The 25,750-nt window shown below is 48.1% G+C and overlaps 1 protein-coding gene across 1 annotated transcript; it reads left to right on the top strand.

Moving 5' to 3' along the window:
• Nucleotides 1-1,251: 1,251 nt before the first annotated feature.
• On the top strand, nucleotides 1,252-15,803 carry DEGS1 (delta 4-desaturase, sphingolipid 1). Its single transcript, XM_055147034.1, has 3 exons — nucleotides 1,252-1,431; nucleotides 8,526-9,268; nucleotides 15,268-15,803. The coding sequence occupies exons 1-3, from the start codon at nucleotides 1,350-1,352 to the stop codon at nucleotides 15,412-15,414; spliced, it is 972 nt and encodes a 323-aa protein (XP_055003009.1). The 5' UTR covers nucleotides 1,252-1,349; the 3' UTR covers nucleotides 15,415-15,803.
• The last annotated feature ends 9,947 nt before the right edge of the window (nucleotides 15,804-25,750 follow it).

Here is a 25,750-nt window from a genome sequence, read left to right as displayed (position 1 = left end):
CAGGGTACAGGCTTTCCCACCAAACCAGGCCCCCAGCCCACGACTGAATGTGGCGGGGCTCTCCAAAAAAAAAAAAAAAAAACCAATATTGACCGGGGCAGTCCGGAGGGAGGGAGGGAGGGAGGCTTGGCGGCAGCTGCTGGCGTGTGTGAGCGCGTCCTATTTTCCAGAGGCAAACAGGAGCGAGGGGGCCGGGAGGGGCCGGTGGCTCAGCCGACCTCGAGCGCGTTTTCCGTTTCGGTGGCTCTGGTTTTCATGCAGACCCCAGAGGGCCGGCGCGACCACTCCCTGCAGCGGTGCAGGGCCTCCGGCCGGCCCAGACCCGCCCGGTGCAAAAGCCCAACCACCTCGGCGAGCCCGTCCCGCTGTCGCGCGGGGCCACGCGCCTCGAGACAAAAGGCCCCTCGGAGCGAGGATGCTCGGCGCCTTCCGGGGCCGCGGGCGGAGCCACCATCTTGCACAGGGCCGCGCGGGCGCGGGCGCGGGGCCGGCCGAGGGCCTCCGCACGCCCCCTCACCCCGGGCGGGTCGCCGTGTGTCCCCCTCCACCCCCGCCCCCACCCGGCGCGTTTCCCCGCTGCTGCCCGCGTCCTCCAGGACGGACTCCGGGGCGCGCGCCGCAGGGGGGCTCCGAGTCGAGTCAATTCGCTTTCTCGGGCCGTGGGCGCTGGGCCGGGCTAGGAGCGGCGCCCGGGGGGCGCGAGGCCAGGCGCGCCCGTTCTCTTCCCGTCTTCCCCGCGGCGCGCGAGCCCCGGCGCCGAGGGCCTGAGGGGGCCGCGACCGCGGGAGCGACGCCGGCGGCGGCCCGGGGGAGCCCGGCCTGAGGGAGCCGTCCCCGCGGGGGCGGCCACGCCAGCGGCGACCCCCGGCCTGAGGGAGCCGCCCCGGCGGGGGCGACGCCAGCGGCGACCCTGAGCTGAGGCTCGCGACCGCGTCGGGACGACGCGCGTCCGTGGAGAAGCGGCGGGAGCGACGCCGTCGTCCAGCGGCGACGTCCACCCCGGCCTTGAGGGAGCCGCCACCGCGTCGGGGTGTCTGTGGCGCGGCGGCGACCCGGGCCCCCGCCCTGAGGAGCCCCTCGCGACCGCGGGAGCGACGCCAGCGGCGGCCCGAGACCCCGGCCTGAGGGAGCCGCCGCCGCGTCAGGGCGTCCGTGGCGCGGCGGGAGCGACGCCCGCGGTCAGCCGCGACCCCGGCGCGGGCGCCCGGGGCGGGGCGCGGGCGGGGCGTCAGGACTCCGCCCCGGCCCGTGTCTCTCCGCGCGCTCCGCCCGCCGCCGCCTGACACGCGCCGCCGCCGCCGCCGCCTCAGCTGCCTCGGAGGAGCCGCGCCGGGAGCCGGCCCGCCGCCATGGGGAGCCGCGTGTCGCGGGAGGACTTCGAGTGGGTCTACACCGACCAGCCGCACGCCAGCCGGCGCCAGGAGATCCTGGGTGAGCAGCCGGCGGCGCCCCGTTATGTGGGCGCGCGGGCCCGGCGCCGCCGCGGCCGCCCGAGACCCGCTAACGGCCCGGCGCGGGCGGGCGGGCGGGCGGGGGTCGGCCGGGAGGCGCGGGCGCGGTCTGGAGCGCGGCCCCGGCCAGGCCGCCCACGCGCGGCGGTGCCCCGCGCCCCGCACCCCGCCGGGACTCGCGGCTGCCCGCTCTCGGGTGGGGGGGGGGGACGCGGCCGGGTGTGGGAGCGAGAGCGTGGGGAACCGCCGCCCGAGCACCCGAACACGCGGGAGGAGCCGAGTCTTTCGCCCGTGGCTGCCTTCTGCGTTTTTGTGCGGGAAACGCCTCGCGGACGCGCCCGGACTCGCTCGCGGGTCCCCAGGCCGCGGGTCGAGGGCCCCTTGGAGGCCTTTCTGCAGCGCTCGGAGGGGGGAGGCGCGGCCCTATTGCACAGCGGATTCTCTCCCCGCCCCGGCTGACTCCTGGCGTTATCCCGGCTCCCGGCGCCTGCGCCCGAAACATCCAGCGTGATGCTCGTCCCCCAGCCAGGCCCCTGCGACGCCCCTAGTTTCAGAGACGGGTGAACCGCGGATGAATTCGGATGAAGTGACGGGGTGGGGGGGATGCCCAGCCTGCTTTAGATGGCCTCCCTAGTGGGCGTTTCTACAGCGCTTTGCACGGCTTCAAAAAAGATTAGGAGACTAGGGGCCAGAGAGACGGTGCGAGCTGGCAAGGGCGCACGCCGCCGTTACACACGGCCGACCCGGGTTTGACCCCTGGCGCCCGAGCACAGAGCCAGGAGCATCGCCCCCAAATTAAAAATTTAGGAAACTGAAGACCGGAGAGATAGTACAGCAGGTAAGGCGCGTGCCTTGCGTGCAGCCGAACTCGTTCAAAAATAATAGGTAGTTGTCCTCCCGCTCCCCAGCACCTCTAGAAGTGATCCCCGAGCACTGCAGGATGTAACCCTCAACAAAACTCGGGAAGCCAATAAAGGAGGATTTTTTTTTTTTTCCTCATACAGCCTTTCCCTAAGATTCTGATTCTCAGCATCTAGTAGACTGGTGAAGAAAGTCAGCTGACTTCTGCTGGAGTAGCTAAACTTAGATATGAATCTAAAATTAGAGATTCCGTGCTTTTACAAAGAAGAGTGGATCTCATTAAGACGAACGTTAGGGGCCATTCAGTGGTCTGAAGGAAGCACATGGTTTGTACGCTGGAGCCCCAGTTAGATACCCTGTACCACCCTGATCCCTCTGGTCCCCCATGCATAGCTGATGATGTGATTGCCAGACCCCAAGCTATAATCAGCTCCTTAGTTCTTGCTGGGATGGTCCCCTCCCAAAAAAGATCATTTTGTTTTAATTTTTGCTTTGGGGGAGGGTTTTCCTAGGGACCACTCTGCTCAGAGGTCATTCCTGGAGGTAGGTGCTCAGGGGACCATATTCAGTGCTGGGCTGGGGGTCAACTGGGGTAAGTCACATGCAAGACAAGCACCTCCCTGTCCTGTCACCTTGACCGCAAAGTAAATTATATTTTCTATTTGTACTTCTTTTTTTTTTTGGCTTTGCAATGCTCAGGGGTTACTTCTGTCTCTGCACTCAGGAATTACTCCTAGTGGTGCTCAGGGAACCACCGAGGATGCTGGGGATCAAACCCGGGTCTGCCACATGCAAGGCAAATGCCCTACCTGCTGTACTATCACTCCAGCCCCAGGGTGAACTTTAAAAGGCAGAATCAGAGGCCAGGGCATAGCTCAGAGGGTTTGAGCTGAGACCTGGGTGGTAGTCAAGCACCACCAGGAGTGATCTCAACCCAGATACAGTGGGAGTAGCCCTTTGAACAAGTAGCTCAAATCTGTCCTCACAAAAATCTATAAATTGGGAGCATGACTGTTTGCAGTTTAAGGAAGACTTTTAAAGAACTTTGGTTCTTCGATGCTGACTTTCATTGCTTACACATGACATAGCATACAAACATGTTATTGATGCCTTAGCAACCTGTTGCATAGAATTAATTTGTGGTCCACCCCGAAAAGCCAACTCTTCGAAACTGGAGTTCAGCTGTTTAATTTTCAGCAAATTAAGGAAGTGGAAAACAAAGTTTGTTCTTATCTCAACACTGAGTCTTTTTTCCTCAAACTTACTACCATTGAACCATTTCACTTGGAGAGTAAAAGGGCTACTTATTTCTCAATGAAAACATAATCATTTTCCCAGTAGGTGTAAATCCAGCTCAGTCTTGCATTTCAGTGGTGGATATGAAATATTTTCAGCAAAGATAAGACTAGGGAGATTTGTTTAAATTAAAGTGATAAGAGCTCTGGACTTGTCTGGGCTTTCTGGGGAGAGAGGCATGCTAGAACATAGGTATGTGTTTAACAAAAGTGTGTGTGTGTGTGTGTGTATGTGTGTGTGTGTGTGTGTGTTACAAGTAATGGGAACTCAGAAATGGGCCTCAAAAATCAGCATTTGCTCTACCATTCCTTAATCTGTATACTTTAAATTTACATCTAGCTTTACATTAAAGTACACATGTTAGTGTTTTTAAATATATTTAGACTGGTGCATATATCACTATAGTCTAATTTAAAAACATTCTTTTACACAGCTAGCCCAAAGAAACTATTCCTTGGTAGTCCTTTTCCCCCTCCGTCCCCCACTCCACCACTTGTCTCTGCCCGCACTAATCTGCTTTATGCCTCCATACATGTGCCTCATCTGGGCATTTTGTAGATGGGAATTCATCTAGCCTTGGTGTTTTGTGACTGACTTCTCACTCAGCCCTTTCTCAGTGTGTTCCCTCATTGTGATTCCCAGGCCTGAATTAGTCACGCTCTATTGGGGTATCGTATGTTATCCCCCATTCACCAGTTGGTCGGCTTGTCCATACCCCATTGTGAACACTCACATGCAAGTTACTGACTGGGTGGGTGTTTTTCATGTCTCTGGAGACGATGGAGTGTCTGGGAAATTGTTAACTTGGTGCTTGGTTAACCAACAGCGGTAAGCTGAGGAACTGCCAAGTTATTTTCCCTATCTCATCAACTGTGTGTAGGCTCCGGTTTCTGTACCTCCTTGTTACTCTCTCCGTCATTTATTTACTGGGGTTTTTGTTTGTGGGTCACACCTGTTGGTGCTGCAGGCTACTCCTGGCACTATGCTCAGGGGTCACTCCTGCAGTGTTTGGGACGGTGTGTGCCAGGAATGAAACCCAGGGCTCCTGCGTGCAGCACAGGTGCTCCCGCAATTTGAGAGGTCTTTTTTTTATTTCTTGTTGTTTGGGGGGCCACTCCCTGCGATGCTCAGGGGTTACTCCTGGCTGTGCACCCAGGAATTATTCCTGATGCTCCTTGGGAGAACATACGGTATACCAGGGATTGAATCTGGTTAGCTATGTGCAAGACAAGTCTATCTGCTTTACTATCTCTCCAGCCCCTGGCCATTTTTTTTTTTAATTTTATTTTCAAGGAGTTGTTCACACTAATTGATTACATTCAATATTACAACACCAATCCCACCACCATTATACCTTCCCACCACCATTATTTTGAGTTTTCCCCACTACCACCCAAGCCTGCCCAAAAGGCAGATGCCAAGTAATTTGTTTTGTATGGCTAATTGTGAATAATTGACTAAAAATGATCAAAAAGGTTTCCTTAGAGGAAAGTGTATGAAAATTGTTGTATCTCATCTTGGAACCATTAAGCCCCTGCATTAAAGATCATTAACATGTTACTAGAGTTTTGAGTCTTGTGTGCTTATATACATGTTTATGTACATATATATATATTCTTATTAAGATTGGTTGGCTTCAACCTTACGCCCCATCAAATGTGGTACGCTACTCTTGGTATATCTGCGGCATGATTGTGTATGAGATGTTGCACGGCCATGAACGGGGATGCATGCTCCTGGAATACTCAACTTTTTTCATAGGGTGCTAGACTTGGAGTTACGATTTTTTTTTTTAACTGGATGGTGATTTTGGAGTCTGGAGGCATCTCTGTAGCATGCTGCTCTCTTCCGAGATTCTTTGTGCTTCTGGATCATGGCCATTAATGAGCTTAAATGTCTGGCCATATCTTTTTAAAAATGTATTTATGTTAGGACCAGCCTAATGGATATGAAGTGATAGCTTATTATTTCAGTTGTATTTTTCTAATGACTAATGTTGAGCATCTTTTACATGTGTATGGGCCATTTGTATATTTGCTTTTGAGAGATTTTCATTCACATATTTTTGCTCAGTATTTAAATTAGGCTCTTGTAAGACTTTTTAGAGTTCTTGATGTATGTGTACATTATATATATATATTCTCTCTCTCTCTCTCTCTCTATATATATATATATATATATATATACAAGTCACTTATAAGATGTCCTAACATTTCAGTTCTGTATGTAGTCTTTCCACTTTTGTTTTCTTGGGGTGGGGCATAGAAACCATGCTGTGGCAGGGGTCAAAACCAAGGTTCCCAGATTCGAGAAGCATGCACCCTACCCCTTTAAGCGCTCTCTCTCACCTCCACTTTTCACTCTTTTGTTTGAGTCACATGCAAGGGCATGCAGGATGGTGCTGAGGGGGGTGGGGAGGTGGGCTGTGAGGTGCCAAAGATGGAACCTGGGCCTTCTTGCATGCCAGTTAGCTCTTTCTTGTGGATCATTTGCCACACAAAAGTTGTGATGCATCGAATTTACCTATTTTTTCCTTCAGTCACTTGTGCTTTTGATGTCCTTTCTAATGAACTACCACAAAGGTAAGGAGGAGGTGATTTTATTTTTGTTAGAAGAATTTTACAGTTTACACTTAGGTTTTGGGCCCATTTTTAGTTCATTCTTGTGTCGTGGTGTAAGGGGAAGGTCCATTTTCAAAGTCAACCACCGGTTCTGCACCATACGTCAAAGGCTTTTCTTTCCCTGCTTGATTCTATTGGTGGTTAGTATTATTACTCATTTTTATATACCATTACAGCTTTGCAAAAATTCTGTTTAGAATTGTAAGTTAGTTTATCTGACAGAACTTCATAAAAGTTTTGCTATTAGAATACCTATAAAATGCATTTTATTGTCTATTATTTTCCCCCCTCTGTTGTCTATTCTTTGTCAGACATAGTTTAATCAAGTTTTATGGTAAGGCAAAAATGCTAGATGGAGCTTTTATTTGAACTTTTCATCTACATCATAACAATTAGTTTTAGTCTGATTAGTTTCATCTGGAGAATTACTTTTTATTTGTTTGTACCTATTACCTACAAAATTATTAGCACTAAAATTTGGTAAAATGAACTAATTCCAGCAAAGATTACAGGGTAGGGAGTAAAGAGGAAAAAGAAACTAGAAAAGTTACTCAAATTAACACCGTCTATATTTAAGTAATTTCCTCTCCTGCGTTTTAAACCTGTATTAAATTTCTCATTTTAGACTTAAAGAGGATAAAGTTGCTCTTTTCCCCTCTGTTTTTTCAAGATCATTCTAAATGACTGGTTCTAAGAAGCAGTTCCCTCCTCCTGCCACCATCCTGGGTTTAACACTCAACGACCCATAAAACTGAAGACCTTCTAGCTCTGGTTGGATACAGAGAGGAATCTTTACTTGCTCGTAGAGGACATTTGCCTAAAATGCAGTTTTTATTGTTGACCTTTTCCAGAATACTTGACTGTATGCATGTAGATTCTCAGAAGAAAAGAAAATTCGAAAACAGATTAGCTCTGTACAGAGCTCTTGTAAGAATGAAGACAGTAGAGTACATGCCTTGTTGTGGGAGGCTTTGCTTCAATCCCCAGCACCACCCCCACCCCCCCACCCGGAAAAAAAAGAATGGTTAGGGAAAATAACACTGCAAATTGATAGGATTCTTTGAAAATTATCGTAATTTTCGGGTAACAGAAAGAAACCTACATTAGCAAAAATTTTAAATGTCTAAAAGTCGGAAATTACAACTGCCCACAGCTGGCTAGATAACTCAGTGAGCTCCTACTTGGCGTGTGGGAGGCCAGACTTCAGTGCCCACAAAAGGGCCGCTCAGTACTGCCTGCAGCACTCCCTGAGCCGTGAGCCAGGAAGAGCCCCTGAGCACTTTTGAGTGTGGCCCAAGAAACAAACGAAAATCCAGAAATTACAGCGGGTCAACTTCTAGTGATCAGTCATCATAAAAGAAATTATGAGATCTAAGTATTCTTTTGTATAATATATACAAGTATATTGCATATATATGTATCTTTACATATGTCCATGTTGTTTTGTCACACGTGTGTGTGACTTTTTTGGTTTTGACAGTTCCTCAGATCAAGCCTGGGTCTCATGCCTTCACCGCTATGCCACTCCTAGTCCCTGCCAGGCACCTGGATTAGATTTATCACACTCTGATTACAGCCTTGTAAAAATGATAAATTTCAGGCTGGGGAGATAGGACAGGGATTGGTTGTATGCCTTACATCACCCAACCCTTGTTCAATCCCCGGCACCACCTGTCCCGAGCACCATTGAGTGGCTGAGTATCCCCAGCATTGCAGGGCCTGCACAGCACTACATCCTTGGGCCCTGGCACTGAACTGCCAACAGGGACCCCTGATCACTGCTTAGGAGTTCCCTCCAGCCAAATTTTTATAAATTTAATATAAGGAATCATTAGGGGTGAAAGGAAATTTATTTTTGAGTAATAAGAAAACCTATTTGTGATTGTTAATGTGGAGAATCTGGATTTTGAAGCTTATTTTTTTCTGCATTAAATTTCCTGTTTGGGGCCAGAACAGTAGTACAGCAGGTAGAAAGAATATTTGCCTTGCATGTGTCTCTCTGGATTCCCATATGGCCTGACTGATCCCTGAGAGCAGAGCTAGGAGCAAGCCCTAAGCACAGCTGTGTGTGACACCCCCCAAAAAAAATAATTTTTTCCCCTATTTGTTGTGACATGATACTCAGTATTAAGTTCATGTACAGTGAAGGATGTGTAATGATCTGGGAAAAGAAAAAAATAAGTAATTGGTATTACAGTTTCGGTTTAGTGATACTTGTGGAATTTGTATGTTTTTTCTCCTTTACTCGTATATCTTTGCCTCCTGTGTTGATTTTTGATTTTTTTTTCCTTTGCAGCAAAGTATCCAGAGATAAAATCCTTGATGAAACCTGACCCCAACTTGATTTGGATTATAATTATGATGGTTCTCACCCAGTTGGTTGCATTTTATTTAGTGAAGGACCTGGACTGGAAATGGGTTTTGTTCTGGGCATATGCCTTTGGCAGCTGCATTAACCATTCAATGACTCTGGCCATCCACGAGGTGTCCCACAACAGCGCCTTTGGCAACTGCAGACCGATGTGGAACCGCTGGTTTGGCATGTTTGCTAATCTTCCTATCGGCGTTCCATACTCAATTTCCTTTAAGAGGTACCATATGGATCATCATCGATACCTTGGAGGGGATGGCATTGATGTGGACATTCCAACCGATTTTGAAGGCTGGTTCTTCTGTACTACTTTCAGAAAGTTTATTTGGATCGTCCTTCAGCCTCTCTTCTATGCTTTTCGGCCTCTGTTCATCAACCCCAAACCCATTACTAACCTGGAACTAATCAACACTGCCGTCCAGATCGCCTTCGACATTATCGTTTACTATGTTTTCGGAATTAAATCTTTAGTCTACATGTTGTCAGCATCCTTACTCGGTCTAGGTTTGCACCCAATTTCTGGACATTTTATTGCAGAACACTACATGTTCCTAAAGGGACATGAAACGTACTCATATTACGGGCCTCTGAATTTGCTTACCTTCAATGTAGGCTACCATAACGAACACCATGACTTCCCTAACATTCCTGGAAAAAGCCTTCCACTGGTAAGTAAAGGAATCATTACATACTGGAATTAGTGATGTTTATCTGGTATGATACAAATTTGTCTTGAACTACTTTATTTTTGTTGTTGTTGTTGTTGTTGTTATTATTACTATTTTTGCCACACACAACAATACTCAGAGGCTCTCCTGGCTCTCTACTAAAGGGCCACCCATGGCAGTGCAGAGCTTGAGATCAGGGTCACAGCTTGAGTTTGAGATCAGGGTCACATGCTAAGCAGGTGCCTTAACCGTTGTGCTCTCTCTCCAGCCCTTTAACTCATTTTATAGAGGAATGTTGGCTGGAGAGAAAGTTCAAAAGGCCAAGTGCATGCTTTGCACGTGGGAGGCCTGGGTTCACTCCCTGGGACTGCCTGGTCCCTGTAGCGCCACTAGGTGTAACCCAAAAACTAAACAAAAAGAAGAAACCTATAGTACTCACCAAAGAAAAAGCTTATGACTAAGTCAGGAGACTGCCAGGCTGATGGCACCACTTAACGGTTTAGAAGTATGGCAGGTAAGAGGGGTGACTGCTGCAAAATATCTTGTAAATAATTTAGAAGTACAAAAAAAAAAGCTCTCTGTGAAGTAACCAAAAGTTCACATGACCTTTTCATCGATATTATTCTGAATAGGCTTAGCTAAGTTTTATGTGTTGATTTAGACTGATTGTGAAATACTGGATGTCCTACATAATTGAGCTGCAGGTTGAGTGGACATCAGTTTCTGGAACTACAAGCTTCCCACAGGTGGGATCCAAATGGGCCCCTCCACAGTCTCCTTAGAGTTTCAGAGTATTGTTTGTACTCTGAAAATGTACAAAATGAAAAGAGATATTTGACCTTCATCCTTTCATCCTCTTCAGACTGAAATGGTTTTAAAGAAGTGTCCATAAGTCTAGAAATAGCAGCGTGTATGAAATGTATTGCTTGTTTTCCTTGCTCTGTCATTTGTGGTGCTATTAAACCAAGAACCTCACACATATGAAGTCAGTACTCTTCTGCTGGGCCACATCCTTGTCCGTTTTGGGGTTTTTTTGTGTGGGGGGGGGCCTTGATATTAGGAAACTACCGACAGTTTATGCTGTTATGTTCATCCAACCAAAATTCATAATTCTCTTCTGAATGGTTTTTATGTTGACTGTTTAAAACCTCACATGTGAGGCCGGAGTGCAGCAGGGAAGGTGTTTGTCTTACATGCAGCTGACTTAGGTCCAATCCCCAGCATCCATAGGGTCACCTGAGCACCACCAGGATTAATTCCTAAGTACACAGCCAGGAGTAACCCCTGGGCATTGCCAGGTGTGACCCAGAAAGCAAAAAATAAAAATAAAAACTCACATGTGGACCAGAGAGATAATATAGTAGGTAGGGGGCTTGTCTTGCATGTGGCCAATCCAGGATCCCTGGGATCACACATGGTTCCCCAAACCCCTCTAGGAGTGATCCCTGAGCACAGAGTCAAGAGTAATCCCTGAGCACTGCTAAGTGTGGCCTCAAAGCAAAAAAAAATAGATAGGTAAGAATAAAGGAATAAAACTTCATATGTCAGAGCTGTGGAGATGTCTGAGACGGATGGAGCACAAAAATGCACTAGACTCCGAGTCTCATCCTGACTGCCGCAGGCCCCTCAAAAACTAAAAACTCATACAGTGTGACAACTCAATGTACTCTTGGATAATTGATTGGATTCCCGATTGAGGACAGAGAGATCTAGATAAGATATTGGACAAGTGAGGAACTTTTGTGTCCCATCTATGTAATAGATAATAACATGTCAGTTTTCATTTGGGGATGTGATAATGTAATGAAACTCTGGTTGTGTAGAATGTCCTTGTTCTCAGGAGATAAACATTAAAGACAGTGGTGACATTTTTAAAAGTACTGTGGCCTAGTATTAGTTGTCAGTCAGCCTGGCTGAAGGGGCAGTAAGTATTGATCTGAACTGTTCTTTCAACCATTTTGTAGACTTTGTATTTTTTAGAAAAAAATTGTAGAAAACGCTTCTCAGCTATGTAAGGGCGCTGAACATGGTGTGGGGGATGCCCAGTGTTCGGTCTTCTACCCGGGACTCACCAGGATGGCCTGTGTAAAGTCTCTTCCTAACTGGGGAAGGACATTTTTTTCCTTTTTTAAGAGATGGCTTGAGGAAAAAGTTGCTCTTTGAATGGAAGAATATATCAAACAAAAAAACACATACTTGTAATTTTCTTGAACCATCTCTGAGCCAACCACATGGCTTCATGGCTGCAGGCAGGCTCATGAGTCACCAGTGACTGTTCTCTTCCCACTCCATCTCCTGTTGCCTCTTGAATTCCTTCTTCAGAAAGATAACACACCCTGGGAGTCTCTCATCTTCATCTCATGCTTTGCTTTGCTTTTTTCTTGGGGTGGTGGGCACTCCTGGCAGTGCTCAGGGCTGACTTAGCTCTGGATCAGGGTTCACAAACTGACCGTGCTCAAGGGACCTTAGGTGGTGCCAGGATTGAACTACATGCAGAGCATGCGCCTTAACCCCTGTCCTGTCTCTATGGCCCCTCCTACTCTTCTGGTTTTGGATCAAGGAATATGTTTTCCTTATAAAATATCTGGTGTTTAGGGGCTGGAGCGATAGCACAGCGGGTAGGGCGTTTGCCTTGCACGCGGCCAACCCGGGTTCGATCCTCGGCATCCCATATGGTCCCCCAAGCACTGCCAGGAGTAATTCCTGAGTGCAAAGCCAGGAGTAACCCCTGAGCATCGCTGGGTGTGACCCAAAAAGCAAAAAAAAAAAAAAATCTGGTGTTTATCAGATATATATATTGTGTTATTAGAGTGTATATAACTATCTCATAGTTAATAAGTATATATGATGAGGCTTTCACAGCTTTATTGAGGTATAATTCCTATACATAACTCGCCCATTCACAGATTGCTCACAAACTTGTGCAACTTCATTGGAATCAATTGAGTAAGTTTGTCACAATCACCAAGGAGTCTTACTTAATGTCTTTTTCTTTTTTTTCTTTTTCCACTTAGCTTTGCTATCCACAAACCACCTCCAGTGGTTTTCCTTTTGCTTTCATCCTTGCAAAGTGCAGAGACACTCCCTGCGATTTACGAAGTCAGTGTTTGGACTGAATTGGGCACCCGGCTCAGGCCTGGGGTTTGGGGCTCCTCTTATTTAGGAGTATCAGTCGAGTTTTCACAGGCGTCTTCTTCCCTTTCTTGTTGGTTTTGCAGCAGCTAGAGGTTGCGCACATTTGTCTCTAGTACTCGCCACAGAACGTGGTTGTGTCGTGGCTACTGAACTGACTGCTCTCAGCTGCTTGTAGACTGCACTTCCGGCCTCACCCCTGCCACTGAGCCCTCAGCCCTATCCTGTGCCTTCCTACAAATGGTGGACGAGGGCCCGATAATAGACTGGTAAAGCACAGGCTTTGCACACATGGTCGATCCAGGTTCGGACCCTGGCACCCCGCCAGGAGTAAGCCCTGAGCACTTCCAGGTGTGGCCCCGAAGCAAAAGAACTATATAAATAAATAAACATTAAAAAATTGTAAGGGGCCGGAGCGATAGCACAGCGGGTAGGGCGTTTGCCTTGCACATGGCCGACCCGGGTTCAATCCCCGGCATCCCATATGGTCCCCCAAGCACTGCCAGGAGCAATTCCTGAGTGCAAAGCCAGGAGTAACCCCTGAGCATCGTTGGGTGTGACCCAGAAAGCAAAATAAATAAATAAATAATTAAAAATTGTAAACATTTGTTAGGGGTGGGAGTACACCTGGAGGGGCCACTCCTGGGTCTGTGTCCCTGGGATTCTGTGCCATCAATCAAGCTTGGGCCTATTTCATGAGCGAGGCGTAGTAAGCTGTCTCTCTAGCCACTCTTTTCTCTTTGTTGGGGGTGGGGGGGTTGTGAAGTAAGAATCAGAACTTACTGGAAAAAATGTGAGGGGATGAAAGTACATGTTTGAGAGTGAACACAGACTTCTTCAGAGTTTCTGCATTAAGCAAGCAAAGAAACAGACGAGCCAGCGAGATGCACGTTCAGGGGGAACATGGGCTGGCAGAGCAAGCCACTCCAGCGCCTCTTAATGTATTTTTAGTCTTTTGAAATTTGTGTTGCTCTTGGTGTTACCATACGCAGCAGTGCTCAAGGGCCACTTCAGGTGGGTCTCAGGGACCATTTACTGTGCCAGTATTTGAGTCAGGACCGTGGCTGCAAAAGTATGTTACACAAACATCTTAATCTTTGTCCTCTCTCTCTGACCTTGAATGTCTTAATCTCAGAAGTGTCTTAACTTTCTGTTTTTTGTATTTTGGGTTATAGGTTTTGATTTGGGAGCTCATCTGGCTCTGTACTCAGGAGTCACTCCTGACAAAGCTCAGGGGACCATATGGGGTACCAGGGATAGAATTCAGGTGGGCCATATGCAAGGCAAATGCCCTGCCTGTTTTACTATTGCTCCAGAGTGTTTGACATAAATTCAGTGCAGATTAGGAACCAGTTTTATTATGTGATCTGTAGATCACCTTCATGAAAGAATTTTAGGACTTTCTGAGGCTGCACGTGCTTTGTATGCAGAAGGCCTGGGTTTGATTATAGCATCACGTATTTCTCCAGCACCGCCTGGAGTGGCCCAAGAACAAAGAATTTTAGGAAGTTTGGAAGGACTGTGATAACACCCAGGTGAAAGGCAGTTTTGCTTTCATTGTTCCTTGAGGGCTGTGTGTTCATCCTCTTTGTTTTTGTTTGGAGGCCATACTGGCAATGCTCAGGGAATCACTCCTGTCAGGCTCAGTGAACTATAAAGGGATACCAGGGATGGAACCCAGGTCAGCCAGGTGCAAGGCAAGCTTCCTACCCCTGTGCTACCTTGCTGACCCCACATCTGCTTTTTCTTAACCAGGAAGTAGAACTGGGTTTCCCAGTGCAAGGAGTAATTTGCATGTGAACTGTTGTGGATTCTACTTTTTAATTTATATTTGGGGCTCTGTTAGAATTTTTTTTGTACACAGCTCTGACTATAAGTTGGCAGTAGTCATTTTCTTAAAGAGCTTTCCAAGAGGATGAATTGCAAATTGCACCCTATTTGAAGTGCTTAATTTTTTTTTTAATTTTTTTTTTTTTTGCTTTTTGGGTCACACCTGGCGATGCACAGGGGTTACTCCTGGCTCTGCACTCAGGAATCACCCCTGGCGGTGCTCGGGGACCATATGGGATGCTGGGATTCGAACCTGGGTTGGCCGCGTGCAAGGCAAATGCCCTACCCGCTGTGCTATCGCTCCAGGCCCTGAAGTGCTTAATTTTTACTTCATTGGCTGCCATGGTAAATTATGAGCATCTGCAGGTGCCTAATGGGCAGGGCTCAGGTATCCCACAGTGCCAGCTGTGACAATACCAAGTCAATTGGATTGCATGTATTTGTTAAAAATATGAAGCATTGGGGCTGGAGCAATAGTACAGTGGGTAGGGCATTTGTCTTGCAAGCGGCTGACCCGGGTTCGATTCCCAGCATCCCATATGGTCCTCTGAGCACCGCCAGGGGTGATTCCTGAGTGCAGAGCCAGGAGTAACCCCTCTGCATTGCCAGGTGTGACCCAAAAAGAAAAAAAAATAAAGTCACATTTTACAGATAAACTGTCTTAGCCCCTCTAAGTTTGATTGGAGAAGAGTTTAATCCTAGGGGCCAGAGGATTGTATGGTGGGTAGAGCATTTGCCTTGCATGTAGCCAGCATGGGTTTAATCCCCAGCATCCTATATCGTCCTCTAAGGGATCATTCCTGGCAGATCTCTGGGACTCACATGGGGAGCCATGTGCAAGACAAACACCTTACCCGCTGCAGTATCTCTCTGGCCCCTGTGGTGAGAGTTTGCTAAGCTGCTGCTGGAGGGGGTGTGCAGGAAAGAGATCAGATCAGTCTGCAGCGTTCCCTTCCGTCGCCTGCCATCGTTCACTGGACTCCATTAACACTCATCACTCACCTTGGCTATGTTTCTTTGTTTTTTTTCTGTTCCAGGTAAGGAAAATTGCAGCTGAGTACTACGACAACCTCCCCCATTACAATTCCTGGATCAGAGTACTGTATGATTTTGTGATGGATGATTCAATTAGCCCCTACTCAAGAATGAAGAGGCATCAGAAAGGAGAGGTGTTCCTGGAGTGAATGTTGCTATAGCCGAGGGAGTTCTCTGGGACTTCCCATTGCTGATAAAGTGGAAGTTAGCCTACCTGAAGCTTCCTGACGCTGAGTGATGTTTTGAGGCCTTCCTGATGCAGTTTCCAAGTAGGCGCTCTCATACCTCTCCAGCTTCTGTGGCTTTAACCCTGCGGCCAGCCTGTCCAGTCCTCAGCTTTTCCTGCAGGAGATTCATTCTTTGTGTTATCATTGTGGAGGTTATTTTCACCTTGTCTGACATTTTCTAAGCATATCATAAAAATAAGCTTTTAAAAAGCTATTTCTACTATATTATTTTCACTATGAGGTTTTACTGTATTAAAACAGCTAATAAACTGAGCAATTAATCACAATAAATAGTATTTATCACACTTGTATTTTAGAGACTTTTCATTTATAAGGTGGTAAACTGGGTATTGGCATGAACTTAATTTAAAAGTGGTCCTAGAGCTCTTCCACTGTAAGCCAAACTATACGTTTTTAGTTTTGGTTTTGTTTGGGGCTTTATTATTTTCTTTGAGGCCACATCTGGTGATACATAGGGATCCCAAGAGTACTCTGGGGACTATCTGGTGCCTTGTATGGATCGGTCCCATACGAGACAAGCACTTTAAGCCCCCTAATATCTCCCTAGGCCTGTGTTTTTAGTTTTGGGTGGTGTAATTGGGATCTAAATAAGACATGGCTGTGTCCTGCACAAACTAGTCATTTTTTAAAAGTACATGTTAATCATGATCAGTGCCGCAGCTTCCCTTTTCAGCTGTAGTAACTGAAATTAGAAACTGCCAAACCCATAGTTTCCTGTTAATTTCACTGTAATACAGACTGGTCGAGTCTGATGTAGACAGTTGATCTCATGCCTTTGAACTACTGCTAGACTGTTAGTCTATCTTATTGTTTGTATGGGGGCCTGGCCCAACAGTGCTCAGAAGCTACTCCTAGCTTTTGTGCTCAGGGGTCATTTCTAGCAGTACTTGGAGATCATATGTGGTGCTGGGGATTAAATTGGGTCTACTCTATACCATCTCTCCAGCCCTCTTTTTTTTTTTTTCTTTTTGGGTTACACCCGGCCTTGTGCAAGGGTTACTCCTGGCTCTGCGCTCAGGAATCACTCCTGGTGGTGCTCAAGGGACCATAAGGAATGCTGAGAATCGAACCTGGGTTGGCTGCATGCAAGGCAAATGCCCTACCCGCTGTGCTATCGCTCCAGCCCCTCTCCAGCCCTCTTTGTGGAAGAAATTTTGGTATGAATTTTACATATACTTGAGAGTGAGACATGTAGCTCTTACTGTTTTAATAAAAGAAAAGGAGTCAGGGGGCAGGAGAGTGTTGATTTTTTAGATTTGGAGAAAACAAAAAATCCCCAAGTCCAGTGGGCAGGGATTTTATATATTGCAGCATCTCCCAGCTATTAATTCTTCAGATCACAAATGTTTTTCATAGAACATGCTTCTGTACAAGTTTCTCATGTATGGGGAATGTATATCAGTGGTAGAGCCTATGTTTTCTGTGTTTGATTTTTGACACTACAAAGCAGATTTTACAGTATGGAGCAGTAGGGCGTAAAACAGCTTTTTCTGTTGCTTCTTTTGGTTCGTTTTGCTTTTTGGGTCACACCTGGCAGTGCTCAGGGGTTACTCCAGGTGGTGCTCGGGGGACCATATGGGATGCTGGGGATCAAACCTAAGTCGGACGCATGCAAGACAGACGCCTTCCCCGCTGTACTATCACTCAGGACCCTCTGATTGTTCTGTCATGGGACACGGGAGATCCAAGTGGTGCTCAGGAGATCTGCGGGTCTCCAGCTGTGACTCAGCCAACCAGGCAGGCCGTTCGTTGCCAGGCCCGAGAGCAGTTCTGTTTGGGCCCTGTGTTCCCAGGAACCCCAGGCTCCAGCAAGACTGGAGGCCTCCAGGGCTGCAGCGTGCAGTGCTCATGGTTTCTGTGGTTTGGGGCTTAGGAGCCTTAACTCCTGTATCATCTTTGGCAAGGGAAGAGAAAGTGCCTCCCCTCCCCCGGACTCTCCCTCCCCCCGTTGCACCTGTTTTGACTCTCACTATTCTAGAAATCCAGTGGCCCGGTAGGCAGCAGGGCCCACTTGAGGAAACGCTGGTATGACACTTAGAGGTATGACAGAGGAAACTTAATTGGAGTCTGTCACCAAAAGGCCCTGGAAATATACTCACAATTTGATGCCAGACTGAGCATTGCGTGCTCCCAGGGTCCCCTGGTCAGTGGCTGTGGCGCCATTTAGGAAATGCTGAAAAGGCCCAGGTTTCCTGTCCACGGAACCTGGCTCCCCATCCCTGCTAGACAAGTCCTTATCTTTCCTGCTTCTGCCATTTCTGATCATGGGGTCACTGCTTGCCTGAACAAGGCTTCACCTCCCAGCAGTTCCCTGACCAGTCGAGCTGCTATCTGCCCGCAAGTCCATTGTTTTCATCACCGGCAGAGTCTGCCAAAGGGTGACCCACAGAAGGAGGCTGGTAGGAGGAAGGCAGAGAGGCCCAGAACCTTTAAAACATAAGGACAAGTGCCAGGAAACCACACTGATGTTTCCTCAGCCTGGATGGCTCCCCACCCCACCCCGCTACTGGTCTAGTTAGCACATCCCGCACACTGTAACCCAGCCAATCAAGTAACTCAAGGAACTCAAAACCAGTGATGATCTGGTTTGGATCCTGTTTTGGAAATAGGTACTCTTACTCCTTAAGGCAAGGAAGACCTTCAGTCCCCTGCCACTCCCCCAGATAGCAAGCTCTGCTTAATAAACAGGGACATGAACTTGAGAAGCTTTCCCCCAAACAGCAAAGACTGGGAAGGAGAGTGCATTTGGATTTTCCTTTAATGTATGGCTTACTGAAAGCTGCCATTCATTGAGACTTTTCTTTTCAGTCCAAGTGTATGGCGGTTTTTTTATGTACATTTATGTCACTCAACATTCCCCTAACCTAGGTAGCATCATCATTCCCCTCATCTTGTAGGTGAGAAATGGAAGGTTAAGGAAATTATGTGCCAACATCCCCTTAGGGTGTTGCCAGGCAGCTCAGAAATTCAGACCCAAGTCTATGGCCATACCACCCTGAACATGCCTGATCTCGTCTGATCTCGGAAGCTAAGCAGGGCCGGGCCTGGTGAGTACTTGGATGGGAGAAATTCAGACCTCCTGACTAAGGCCTCCTGACTCCTGAACCAAGACTTACCCTTGGGCCAGAGATAGTCCAGGGGTAAAGGTATTTACCTTGCATGTGGCCATCTGAGGGTCAATCCACAACACCACATTGGTGACTCCCTGAACCCTGCCAGCAGTGATCTTTCAGTTCTGGCGCCCAAACAAAAAAAAACAAACAAAAAAAGTGTATCTGGGGCTCGAGAAATAGAGTACTACAAGTAAGTGCTTAGTCTGCAAGTGCTGAGTCGGGTTTGGTCCCTGGCACCACGTATGATCTCCCAAGCCCCAGCAGGAATGATCCCTAAGCAAAGAACCAGGAGTAAACCCCGAGAAGAACCAGGTATGGCCCCAAAATCCAAAAATAAGTTTAAAAATAAACTAACTGTTGCCCAGGTCCTGTGTGGCTTGTCTCAGGAGCCCAGTTGTGGGACAGGAATTGGGGAGAGAAGCAACACATTCCTTGAACTGTCAAGAGCATGTCCACTTCACTACTTTATTTATTTTTGCTTTTTGGGTCACACCCGGTGATGCACAGGGGTTCCTCCTGGCTCTGCATCAGGAATTACTCCTGGTGGTGCTCAGGGGACCATATAGGATGCTGGGAATCGAACCCGGGTTGGCCGCATGCAAGGCAAACGCCCTACCTGTTGTGCTATTGGTTCAGCGCCCCCCCTCCCACTATTTTATTTTTTCATAAAATGTTTGGGGGCCATATCTGGTGGTGCTCAGGGGCAACTCTGGCTGAATTCTGTGACTCTGCTTGGGGGTTGCTCCTGCCGGTGTCCGAGGGACCACAGAGTACCAGCACTGAACCTCAGCAAGCAAAGCATGTGTTGAGGGGCTGGGTTCCAGCAGGTAAGGACTTTCCTTTCCAGTTTCCGTTACTTGCTCTCCAGATAGTCCCCTGAGCCCACCAGGAGTGATCCTTGAGCGCAGAGTCAGGAGTAAGCCCTGAGCATTGCCGGTTGTAGCTCAGCACACACACTACATGCTTAGCCCATTGAGTCATCGCACTACTGCCCATTCACCTTTGACCTCAGTGTGCCACAGGTCTGGCTGGATCTCAGGGTTTTGTTTTGTCTTCTTCCACGTCTCATCTAAAATTCTTCACTTGTCACAGCCAGCTGTGTTTATTTTTGGTTCTGATCTCAGGGGTCACTGCTGGTGATGTGCTGGGACCCGTATTTGGTGCCAGGGTTTGAACTGGCATACAAGTTACTACCCCTGTACTATCTCACGGAGTTCCGCTTTTAACTGAACACATTACAAAAGTTTATTCTAGAAGATGTGGGCTGGAGAGATAGTGTGAGGGTTCAGCTTCCTGCCTTGCTTACAGTCAACCAAGTTCAAGCCTCCGCACCACCTGCTCCCTGAGCACTGTGGGTGCAGCCCTGGAGACCCGCACATCACTCCGGCCCTGGTCATTCCCCAGCACCACAGATTCCAAGCAGCACCTCACCCTCACAGGTGGCACTGTGAGGCTTAGCCAAGGATACCCAGAAGGGCCTTCCAAAAAATAATAGTAACACTTTATAGAACGATAATTTATGCCATCGTGGGACTCTTAGCTCCTTTCTGCTCTTCTCCTTTGTCTTAGCTGGAAGCACAGAGAGGAGTGGGCAGGACCATCCCTGGGGCCAGTCCCGAGGATGCAGATAAGGCTCTGAGTATTGACCTTGGCCTGAGCAAACAACCCTTGACAGGAAGAAGGTTCAGCATTTCCACCTTCCACTGCTGTAATGAGGGCATTGATCATATCTCAGATGTCATCCTCTGTGACACACCTGGACTCAGAGATTCAAATGGTGCTGACGGGGGCTGGCCTGTGAAGTAAGGGCCTCACCCCAGCCTGACCTCTAGCTCAGAAGAATAAGGCACATTAAACAAGCAGCTGAACAAAGGGCCAGTTTTAAACTGTCATGTGAGGATTGGGGAGACAGAGGAGGGAGCAGAGGTGGATGCCTTGCTTGCACAAGCCAAGTTCAATCCGTAGTGAGGCATGGTCCCCCAGGCCCTGTTGGGGTGACACAGGGGCCTCCAGCACCTCCAGGCCTGACCAGCTCAGTTGGCAGATAACAGGAATGGGTGGTCCCAGGACTTCTGGGCACTCCTCTAAAGGGTCCTCCCCACTCCCCCCACCAAAGGAAAAAAAAAACTAAATTGAAATTCTATCACTCTTTTTTTTTTTTTTGCTTTTTGGGTCACACCCAGTGATACACACCCAGCCAGATACTCCTGGCTCTGCACTCAGGAATTACCCCTTGCGGTGCTCAGGGAACCATATGGGACGTTGGGAATGGAACCCAGGTTGTCCGGGTGCAAGGCATACGCCCTACCCACTGTGCTATCTCTCCAGCCCCATGAAATTCTATCACTCTTACTATCTTTATTTTGTGATGCCAGAGATTAAACTCAGGATCTCACCTGTGCAAGTGCTTTGCCTCCAGGCCACACCTCGAGCCCTCCCCCAAAGTAAAATTCAGCAATGAAGCTGTTTTCAATTACAGAACAAAAATGCATTTATTTCTTTGTAGGTATTGCAGTAGGCAGGGGGTGAGCATATGAAACCGAAATAGGGACCTGATGGGCCAGTCTCTCTCCTGCGGTCAGAATTTAAGAAGGTCAGGAGTTAGGAGAAGGACCTTCTCCAACTGGAGAGGGCGAGGTGTGGCTAGAACTAAGCATATGACAAGCAGCAACTCCAGACAGCGTCAGCCTCTGCCAGCCCTGCCTGAGAATGAGCATTTTCACCTGAGTCAGCGTGAGGTGGGTGACAGCAGGAAGAACCCCACATTTTGCCAATCATTGTTAGATCTTTTGCTGAGGTATTCTGCAGAAAAGGTGAGGTGAGACCTTTATATGAAACTTTTTTTAAAAAAGGCACTGGTAATACATAAAAATCAGTTGTTAAGTTGTCTTAAATGCAAGATTAAGACACCTGGAATCCTCATGAATATTCGTTAAAATGGGATAGTTCAAATACGCACACTTTATTTCTTCATGGCAATTTAGCGAATGTGTTTTCGGTGCCCGAAAAACAAAACAAAGTGCATTTGTTGTTACTGATTTGTGCATAGTAACTGAAATTTTAAACCTGAGGAAATTTAGTATGGTGTTGTCAGGAACACAACTTAAAAAAGTGAGTCTTTGTGGGGCTGGAGTGATAGCATAGCGGGTAGGGCATTTGCCTTGCACGTGGCCGACCCGGGTTCAAATCCCAGCATCCCATATGGTCCCCTGAGCACCGCCAGGGGTGATTCCTGAGTGCAGAGCCAGGAGTAACCCCTGTGCATCGCCAGGTGTGACCCAAAAACCAAAAAAAAAAAAAAAAAAAGTGAGTCTTTGGGGCTGGAGCGATAACACAGCGGGTAGAGCGTTTGCCTTTTACACGGCCGACTTGGGTTCGATTCCCAGCATCCCATATGGTCCCCTGAGCACCACCAGGAGTAACTCCTGAGTGTACAGCCAGGAGTAACCCTGTGCATCGCCGGGTGTGACCCAAAAAAAAAAAAAGTGAGACTTAGAGCTGGAGTGATAACACAGCCTATGGGTAGGGCACGTGGCTGGTGCACGGCTGACCTGGGTTTCATCCTGGCACCCCAGGAGTAATTCCTGAGTGCAGAGCCAGGAGTTACACCTGAACATCATTAGGTATGGGCCCCCAACTCCCCATAAAAGGTGAGTCTTGGGTATCTCAGAATCTGCGCCCCTGTCACTGGTTCCATCTAGAAAGCTTTCCTAGTGGCATGCAGGTGCATTACTTGATTGGATTTTCCTGTTTACCGAGTGCATCCACACTCCTGTCTTCTGAAAGCTTCTGGTGACTGTTCCTGCTGGTACAAGGTCCTGACTCCTTACTGCCCAGTGCCTCGCTGCTCCAAGGACAGGTGTTTATTGTTTCCTGCGGGGCGCAGTGGTCTTGAAATTTGAGTTTGTTTCCACATACCGCCTAAGCTTGTGGCTTGCAGAGATGACAAATGCACATCTACATGCCCCGGTAAATACAGAGCTGCTCTGTTTACCTTTGAAGCGGCATGACGAAGAGAACTATAGCAGGTGGCCAAAAGGTTATATAATCAATTCTGGACAAAGGAAAAACAAAACCAAGCCAGTCCCCACCCAGGGTGAGCCACGATTCTGCTGTGCGGTGAGTATGCTATGAAATACGGTAGCATCCCCCATCCCATTGCCTGGGGCAGTGGAGCATGAAATTCCTCAGAACCTTTAGGTTATATTTAACCTGGAGACGGGGCTAGGCTGAGGGGGCCTGAGTTCCGCCTGTGGACAAGACCTGAAGATTCCCCCTCCCCCTCCCCCTCCCGGAAGCCAGAGATCTGTGGCTGTGGACCCAGTCTGTGCTGAGACACAGCACAACTGAGGGTGAGGGCGCTGATTTGGTGAAAGAAGCAGCATTTGCACATAGAGGGATGTGCAGGTGGGGTCACGCAGCAGTGGGTACTTTTGGTGGCACTGTAATGTAATGGCATGTAGAGAAAGGAGGTGGGGAGTATCCTCTGAGGAGGGCATTGTTCTTAGTTTGGTTTGATTTGGGGGCCGCACCCAGCAGTGTTCACAGCTTACTCCTGGCTCTGTGCTCAGGGATTACTCCTAGATTGAACCCGGCCTGGCCACATGCAAGGCAGACTCCTTACCCTCTTGTGCTATCTTTCTAGTCCCATGTTCATTCATTGTTTTGTTTTCAGGGGTGTGTGTGTGTGTGTGTGTGTGTGTGTGTGTGTGTGTGTGTGTGTGTGTATCACATCCTGGGTACTCAGGGTTTGCTCCTGGCTCTGTGCTCAGAGATAATTTCTGGTGGTGCTCAGGGGCCTGCCTTATGGGCTGCCCCGATTGAGCCAGGGTCTGCCAAGTACAAGGCAAACTCCTTACGTCCAGCTGTCCATCTCCCCAAAAACAAACTAAACAGGAAGCTTACTGGCATTCTCCCACTCAAAGACTCTTAGGGGCTGGAGAGATAGTACAGCGGGTAGGGCATTTGTCTTGCATGCGGCTGACCCAGGTTCAATTCCCAGCATCCCATATGGTCCCCTGAGCACCGCCAGGAGTAATTCCTGAGTGCAGAGCCAGGAGGAACCCCTGTGCAATGCCAGGTGTGACCCAAAAAGCAAAAAAACAAAAACAAAATCAAAGACTCTTAGACTTGAATAGAACTACAGATTTCGCCTCAAACTCTGCCATACTTTGTTTCTGTTTTCCTGTTTTTTTTTTTGTTTTTTTTTTTTGGTAACATCCAGCAGATATTAGGACTTACTCCTAGCTCTGTGCTCAGGGATCACTCCTGGTGGTCCTCGGGGGATCCTATGGGACGCCGGGGATGAACAGGGTCGACGTGTGCCAGGCTAGCACCCTGCTTGCTGTACTATCACTCCAACCCAAAGCCAGTCCTCCATTTTATCAAAGCAAAAATTTTTTCCATCTCTTTCCACCTTTTCAAATATAGGTAATTAAATAGGGGCCGGAGCGATAGTACAGTAGGGAGGGCGTTAGCTTTGCACTCGGCCAACCCGGGTTCAATCCCCAGCATCCCATAGGGTCTCACAAGCACTGCCAAAAGTGATTCCTGAGTTCAGAGGCAGGAGTGATCCCTGAGCATCGCTGGGTGTGGCCCCAAAAGAAAAAAAAAACATCCAGGTAATTTGGGCTCAGAGAGAGAGGAGTTAAGTGCCTGGCATGTTCCCTACTCTGGTTCCAGCCCCAGTGCCATAGGCTTCCCTTCCTGCCCCCTCCACCGCCATCAGGTGACATCCTGGAGACCCCCAAAGCCCACTGGGGTCCTGGTAAACTCGAGCACCTTGCGGCACCACATCCTTAGCTCTGAACAACTCACCACCAAATTGGATGAGAATCACCAGAAGGGGCTTCTGCCCCCCTGAGCACTACTCAGGAACCCCACAACCTCAAAGAGAAAAAGGAAATAGTTGGACTGAAGCAATAGTGCAGTGGGTAGGGCACTTGCCTTGAACGTGTGCAACCTGAGTTCAATTCTCAGCACCCCATAGGGTCCCTCAAGTCCTACCAGAAGAGATCCCTGGTGTAGGGGGAAAGCCAGAAGTAAGCCCAGAGCACAGCTGGGTGTCACCCCCTGACCCCGAAAAAAAATTTTAAAAAGGTGCTGCAAATGAACATAAGAGCACAGATGTCTTTTTAGAATAGAGTTTTAGGGCCACTGATGTAGATGCCAAGAAATGAAACAGATGAATCATATAGAAGCTGAATTCCTAGTTTTTTTGAGAAGTGTCCATCCGTACTCTCTTCCCAAAAAGCTGAAACAATCGACATTCCCACTGGCAGAGAATGAGGGTCTTTTTTTCCCCACACCCACTGGTTGTCGAACTTTGGGATTTGGGGGTCATACCCGGAAGTGCTCAGGGCTTACTTCTCTCTGTGCTCAGGGGTTACTCCCAGCAGAGCCTTGGGGACATATGTGGTGCCAGGGATGAAACCCAGGTCAGCTGCATGCGAGGCAAGCATCTGTCCATTGTCCTCTTTCTGGCCGTAACTGGTTGTTTTTGTTCTTTGTCTTGTGTTCCAGTTTCACAGGTGTGAAATAATATCTCATTGTTTTAACTTGCATTTCCCTAATGGTAAGTAATATGAAGCATTTTTTTATATACGTGTCAGTAATCTGTAAGAAACTATAATATAGTTTCATACTACAACGAGATACTACTCAGCTATAAGAAAAGATTAAACGCGCAGTTTGCTGCTACATGGAGGGGTGTGGAAACTCGTGCTGAGTGAAGATAATGAGAAGGCGAGAGACCGACACTGAATGATCTCTCTCAGATGTGGACATAAAGAAACACAGTAAAAAACTCATAAATGCACAGAAGCAACACAAGCAGAGAGCAGGAAGGACGAGGCGGACACTGGGACAATGGTGGAGGGAAGTGGCCACTGGGGGAGGGCGTGGTGCTGGAATGCTTTATGCACCGAACCCTCCCACCATCAGTACTGTAAATCTCCGTACCTAAATAACGTTTGAAAAGGGCAAAAAAAAAAAAAAGTGGGGTGACGAGGAGATAATTAAGCCAAAGAGAACCCTTCAAAGATTAAGTGTGACTGAATGACACATTCAACACATTCCTGATGTTTTTTCCTTCCTCTTCAGAGACCAGCTTCTGTGGAGGCAGA

The sequence above is a fragment of the Sorex araneus genome, chromosome 9 (genome assembly GCF_027595985.1).
Source record: "Sorex araneus isolate mSorAra2 chromosome 9, mSorAra2.pri, whole genome shotgun sequence".
NCBI classification, from domain to species: Eukaryota; Metazoa; Chordata; class Mammalia; order Eulipotyphla; family Soricidae; genus Sorex; species Sorex araneus.
This window is presented reverse-complemented; position numbering and strand designations above follow the sequence as displayed.